At 40.6% G+C, this 7,159-nt stretch overlaps 1 protein-coding gene across 1 annotated transcript in view; it reads right to left on the bottom strand.

Annotated features, from left to right (window-relative positions):
* Positions 1–404: 404 nt before the first annotated feature.
* Positions 405–7,159, bottom strand: part of LOC126092276 (THO complex subunit 3) — a 54,603-nt gene continuing 47,848 nt past the window's right edge. Inside the window, exon 5 of the mRNA XM_049907792.1 lies at positions 405–1,132. Within this exon, the coding sequence (XP_049763749.1) occupies positions 874–1,132 (259 nt within the window). The 3' untranslated portion in view covers positions 405–873. The remainder of the gene's footprint in view (positions 1,133–7,159) is intronic.

Genomic DNA, 7,159 nt, shown 5'->3' with positions numbered 1-7,159 from the left:
AAGGTGTGCCGGTCACCAGCATGAATCTGCCTGGAGGATTAGTGCCGAGGTCCGGTGTGCCAGCCAGCCTACAGATGGTTTTTAGGGCAGTTTTCCATCTGCCTCGATGAATGCGGGTTGGTTCCCCTTATTCAGCCTCAGTTACACTATGTCGGTGAGTGCTGCGCAAACACTGTCTCCACGCACCCATACACCACTGAGCATACCACTGAGGACTACGGCGAGACAAAGCCTCTCCGTCGTTTCTAGGTCCCTGGTTCAAAACACACTCAATGTAAATTTACAAGCAGGCACTACAAATTATATGAAATATTGTAACATGTATGGGGTATGGGAGGGAAAAAGGGGAGGGAGAGGGAGAGAGGGGGAGGGGGAGAGAGAGAAAGACTAGTGACAATCTGTAACACATTGAATATTTTTTTAATTATACAAGTGTAATCAGTGTGGAAGAAAAGCATTAATCAACTGGCTGCAAAAGTCAAACAACTAGGCCTGAATTTTTTAAATATATAAAAAGCTTTTAGTTATAGCATGTACCTTCAAATTTCCATCTTACCTAATTATTAAAATACTACAAGATACAAACAGAACAATTACTCAGTTGAACTATACAGGCAACCAAACAACTGATAAAAGAAATATGACAATTATCTGCAATGGTACATGTACTATCCATTTTTCACCAATAATCAATTAAATCACATTAAGACAGAATATTATCAAAATATCTCTTTCTTCCAAAAGTTCTTCTGTATTTCACAACTGCATGTAAAATCAATTTGTTTCCAACATTTTTCTCTTTAAACTGCTTTTGTTACACACTGAGCTCAGTCTTCAATCATCACAGGTGAAAAGCCAGCACTTATCAGCTGCCTATTCAGATGGGAATCCAAAAACTTTTAATGTGCCAGCATCTCTTTTCCGGTCATAAGCTTCCTTATCATCACAAGCAAAGGCCAGCAAATACTGAGATGGGTGCCAGGCAACTGTAAATGTGGCTGCTTCAACTCCAATGTCCACCACTTTATTCCCTGAGCAAACTTCACCTATGTCAATCACCAAATCTTCTGATGCTGAAGCCAGGAGCTGGCCGTCATGACTAAAGCTGATTGTGCGCACTGGCCATTCTAATCTGGAATTCAGAGAAATTCCTAAAATGTAACTTCAATTAAATAACACCAACAGCAAATAGAAACAAACAAAACACAAAAGCTTTAATTTTTCACCAAGCAGCAGCAGCAGCAGAACACACACATAAAAGACGGTTGTAACTGGCAAGCTTTTGGAACCAGTGGCGCCTATTTCAGGTTGAAAATGGGGTGGGGGGGTGGAGGGGGTGCGGGATGGGGGGGGAGTTCTAGGAAAGGGGTAGATTTCGGGAAAGCCACACAGAACTGTGGGTCAGGGGAGAATTACGGTACGGGATGAGAAGGAAATAAATTTATCAAAATTTAAAAAAAGAATAATAATAATTATAATTTTGTCAATAATTGATTGGTTTTGTTGTTATAAAAGCTATATTTTGGAATAACTGTTTCCTCCAACAGACAAAACAAATGATAATTTCAGGATTATGTGGCAAAGTCACCCAGATTCCAGGGTCAAAAGTGTCTCATCTGACCTGAGGATTATGAGTTACATGAACTTAATCACTTACAGACCTATTTGTTTCAACTTTTTTCTCTTGCTTACTAGTTGGTGGAACCAATCATTTCAAAGACTATGTTTTATGTTACATATGACACATGTTACATTGGCATGCAAAGGTTTCTACAATTAAGACTCGTGTCAACACCAAGGTTAACAGGGTTAGAAGGACAGCTGAGGGGGGTCTCCCTCTACAATTCTGAGCCCCCCCCCCCCCCCCCCTGCTCCCACTTTCTTTTATTATCAAACTGACAATTCTTCGATGCCTCAGGATGTATCCTATCAACCAATCCCTTGTTTTAGTCAGGTTCTACCATAAATTTATTTTTCCCCCCAGTTCAATTCAGTACCTCTTCACTTGTTATTTGATGCCGATATGATCTTTCTTCTATTGTGCCACTTATGAAAACTTCTATTTTGCTGCTGTTGTCTGAATAATCAATTTCTATACTTCACTTCCACACACAGCTACAGACAATTACTTTCAGAAAGCACTTTCTAACATTTAAATTTAAATTAAATGTTAACAAAAGAAATACTTTTCTTGCTATTGCCATTCTGCGTTTTGTATCTTCCCTACATCATCATCAGTTATTCTCTTGCCCAAGTAACACAACTCATCTACTACTTTTAGTGTTTCATTTTCTAATCTAATTCCCTCAGCCTGATTGACTTCGACTACACTCTATCACACTTGTTTTAATTTTATTGATGTTCATTTTTAATCTCTTTTCAAGACTCTACCCATTATGTTCAACTGCTGTTTCAAACCCTTAGCTGCCTCTGATGGAATTACAATGTCATGAGCAATCAGCAAAGTTTTCATTTCTTCTCCCTGAACTTTAGTTCCCTTTCCATATTTTTCCTTGGTTTCCTTCACATCTTGTTTGAATAACATAGGGGACAGGCTACAATCCTGTCTCTCTCCCTTCTCAACTACCACTTTCCTTTCATGACCTCTGACTCCTATAACTATAGTCAGTGTGCCAATCACTACGCCACTTTGCTCGGTATTTCTACTAGGCTTTGTCCTTTTATCAATTTGAACATCTGCTGTTGTCACGATTTTATCTCTTGAAACTACCCATTCATCTTCTACCGCAACCCTTTCTCCAGTTGTAGTCAATCTTTGCCTATGCTCCCTCTGAAATTCTTAACAACTTTTGGTTCTTTCATTTTGCCCAGATCCCATCTCCATAATTTCTTACCTTTTTGCAAATTCTTCACTTTTTAGTCTGCAGTTCATAATGAAACAATTGTGCTCTGAGTCCACATATCTACCTGAATTGACTTAAAGTTTAAAATCTGGTTTTGAAATCTCCTGTCTTATTGTTATACAATCAATCTGAAACCCAGGAGTCTTACAAGTAAACAACCTTTCTTCATGATTCTTAAACAAAATGCTTCATCATCTATGCAGCTAGTTGCCATATAGACTTGTACTAATGTGGTGGGCATTGGCTTCAATAATTTCAATATGCTGTTCATAGTAGCTTGCCCATGTTCTTATTTGTTATTAGGCCTACTACTGCATTATCTCTTATCTGATTTTGTGTTGGTAACCCTGTACAGACCTAATAAAAGGTCCTGTTTTCTTGTCACCACACTTCAATTATATCTAACTTCAAATTATCAATTTAACTTTTTACATTTTCTCACCTATGTATCTGATTATGGGGTTTTAACATTCCACTTTCTGATTCACAGAATGCCAGTCTTGTCTTCTCTGATGACACACCCTCCTGAGTAGTCCCCTTGTCCGGAGTTCTAAATGGGGGATTATTTTACTGAAGAGGATGTCATCTTCATTACACCATATAGAAGAGCTGCAGGCCTACAGGGGCAGGGTGGGGGTGGGGTGGGGGGGGGGATGCTGTAGTTTCCCCTTGCTTTCAGCTGTTTGCAGTACCAGCACAATAAAACTCTGTTGGCCAGTGTTACAAGGCCACAAGGTGTGGTCGGTCAATCATTCAGACTGTTGCTCCCACAATTACTGAAAATGTTGCTGCCCCTCTTCCAAAACTAGAGGTTAGTTTTTTTTAAAAAAAGTAATCCTCAAGGCCTCGGCTATAACAAGGGAGAATTAAATTAGTGGATCTCTTGTTCCTTTGAATCTTTCTTTATATGTCAAGTTAATACAGATTTTCAAAACAAGACATTGTACAGTAAACATAATTTACAACAGTAACTTTTTTTTCTGAACACGGAACATATACACTCCTCTGAAAATTGGTTAAATTCTTCCAGTTGACATTTCAGAATGTTCAACACCAACAAGCATGTGAAGAGTGGACAAATATCATCTTGTCTTGATTACACAAATTTTACACTTCACTATTACCGATGTGGTTCATGGTGTGGGTTCCTGTAGTCATGTCCTAGTTCATGAACCACGGGCAATGTATGAGTGGCCAAGTAAGTGGTCCCGACAGTCGGGATACCAATTACTTTGGAATAAGGCTGGGCATCTCGGACATATTCTGAGTCGTGGTCACCTTTGTGCTCATACGGCAAAGACTACCAAATCCACCGATTAGTCCCTCAGCCGTTAGGGGTAAAACCCAATGGGACTCAGGGCAAGTAAAGGCTAGCAACCTGCTTCCCTGGTACTTTAAATATGATGCTGGCAACAATCAGAGCAAAATGCCTCGGACCTTTGGAGGTGACGGAGTCCCACCTCTAACTGACAAACCAGGGACTCCTAAGATACGACTCGGCAAACAAATGGTAATGAGATGGGGAGCTATTAATATCAATGGGGGCTACTCTGGGAAGAAGGTAGAGCTGGCAGAGGCTGCAAGTAAGATGGGGCTGGACGTTTTAGCTGTTAGTGACATTCGGGTAAGGGGTGAGAAAGAAGAGGAAGTGGGAGAATACAAGGTCTACCTGTCAGGAGTCAAAGCAGGAATAGCACAATGGGGTGTAGGGCTTTACATCAGGAAAGAAATGGAACCCAGCGTAGTTGCAATAAGGTATGTAAACAAACGACTGATGTGGATAGATTTGACAGTGTCTAGCAAGAAAATTAGGATTGTGTCAGTATATTCGCATTGTGAAGGGACAGATCAAGATAAGATGGATAGTTTTTATGAGGCACTCAGTGATGTAGTTGTTAGAGTAAAGGACAAGGACAGTGTTCTACTCATGGGTGATTTTAACGCCAGGATTGGAAATCGAACAGAAGGGTATGAAAAGGTTATGGGTAAATTTGGAGAGGATATGGAGGCCAACAGGAACAGGAAACAACTCTTGGATTTCTGTGCCAGTATGGGCTTAGTAATCACAAACTCCTTTTTTAAACATAAGAACATTCACCGGTATACTTGGGAAGGCAGGGGAACCAGATCTGTCATTGACTATATAATAACAGATCAGGAATTCAGGAAGGCTGTGAGGGACACACGTGTATTCAGGGGATTCTTTGATGACACTGATCATTATTTAATCTGCAGTGAAATTGGGATTGTGAGGCCGAAAGTGCAGGAGGTCAGGTCCATGTGTAGGAGGATAAGAGTGGAGAAACTTCAGGATAAGGAAATCAGGCACAAGTACATAACAGCGATCTCAGAAAGGTACCAGTTAGTTGAATGTAGCCAATTACAGTCATTGGAAAAGGAATGGACAAGGTACAGGGACACAGTACTAGAAGTGGCTAAAGAATGTCTTGGAACAGTAGTGTGTAAAAGTAGGAAGAAGCAAACAGCTTGGTGGAATGATACAGTCAAGGCAGCCTGTAAAAGGAAAAAGGAGGCGTATCAAAAATGGCTACATACCAGAACCCAGGTAGACAAAGAAAGTTATGTTGAAGAAAGAAACAAAGCCAAACAGATAACTGCAGCATCCAAGAAGAAATCGTGGGAAGACTTTGGGAACAGGTTGGAGACTATGGGTCAAGCTGCTGGAAAACCATTCTGGAGTGTAATTAGCAGTCTTCGAAAGGGAGGTAAGAAGGAAATGACAAGTATTTTGGGCAGGTCAGGAAAACTGCTGGTGAATCCTGTGGATGCCTTGGGAAGATGGAGGGAATATTTTGAAGAGTTGCTCATGTAGGTGAAAATGCGATCAGTAATGTTTCAGATTTCAAGGTAGAATGGGATAGGAATGATGATGGAAATAGGATCACATTTGAGGAAGTGGAAAAAATGGTCAATAGATTGCAGTGCAATAAAGCGGCTGGGGTGGATGAAATTAAGACGGAACTCATCAAATACAGTGGAATGTCAGGTCTTAAATGGCTACACAGGATAATTGAAATGGCCTGGGAGTCGAGACAGGTTCCATCAGACTGGACAAAAGCAGTAATCACACCAATCTTTAAACACGGAAACAGAAAAGATTGTAACAACTACAGAGGTATCTCTTTAATCAGCGTTGTGGGTAAAATCTCCTCAGGTATTGTTGAAAGGAAAGTGCGAGTATTAGTTGAGGACCAATTGGATGAAAATCAGTGTGGGTTTAGGCCTCTTAGAGGTTGTCAGGACCAGATCTTTAGCTTACGGCAAATAATGGAGAAGTGTTATGAGTGGAACAGGGAATTGTATCTATGCTTTATAGATCTAGAAAAGGCATATGACCGGGTTCCTAGAAGGAAGTTATTGTCTGTTCTACAAGATTATGGAAGAGGAGGCAAACTTTTGCAAGCAATTAAATGTCTTTACATGGATAGTCAGGCAGCAATTAGAGTTGACGGTAAATTGAGTTCATGGTTCAGAGTAGTTTCAGGGGTAAGACAAGGCTGCAACCTGTCTCCACTGTTGTTCATATTATTCATGGATCATATGTTGAAAACAATAGACTGGCTGCGTGAGATTAAGATATATGAACACAAAATAAGCAGTCTTGCATATGCGGATGACTTAGTTGTGATGGCAGATTCGATTGAAAGTTTGCAAAGTAATATTTCAGAGCTAGATCAGAAATGTAAGGACTATGGTATGAAGATTAGCATCTCCAAAACGAAAGTAATGTCAGTGGGAAAGATATATAAACGGATTGAGTGCCAAATAGGAGGAACAAAGTTAGAACAGGTGGATGGTTTCAAGTACTTAGGACGCATATTCTCACACGATGGCAACATTGTGAAAGAACTGGTAGCGAGGTGTAGCAAAGCTAATGTAGTGAGCGCTCAGCTACGATCTACTCTCTTCTGCAAGAAGGAAGTCAGTACCAAGACTAAGTTATCTGTGCACCGTTAAATCTTTCGACCAACTTTGTTGTATGGGAGCGAAAGCTGGGTGGATTCAGGTTACCTTATCAACAAGGTTGAGGTTACGGATATGAAAGTAGCTAGGATGATTGCAGGTACTAGTAGATGGGAACAATGGCAGGAGGGTGTCCACAATGAGGAAATCAAAGAAAAACTGAAAATGAACTCTATAGATGTAGCAGTCAGGGCGAACAGGCTTAGATGGTGGGGTCATGTTACACGCATGGAAGAAGCAAGGTTACCCAAGAGACTCATGGATTCAGCAGTAGAGGGTAGGAGGAGTCGGGGCAGACCGAGGAGAAGGTA

The sequence above is a fragment of the Schistocerca cancellata genome, chromosome 7 (genome assembly GCF_023864275.1).
Source record: "Schistocerca cancellata isolate TAMUIC-IGC-003103 chromosome 7, iqSchCanc2.1, whole genome shotgun sequence".
NCBI lineage: Eukaryota > Metazoa > Arthropoda > Insecta > Orthoptera > Acrididae > Schistocerca > Schistocerca cancellata.
This window is presented reverse-complemented; position numbering and strand designations above follow the sequence as displayed.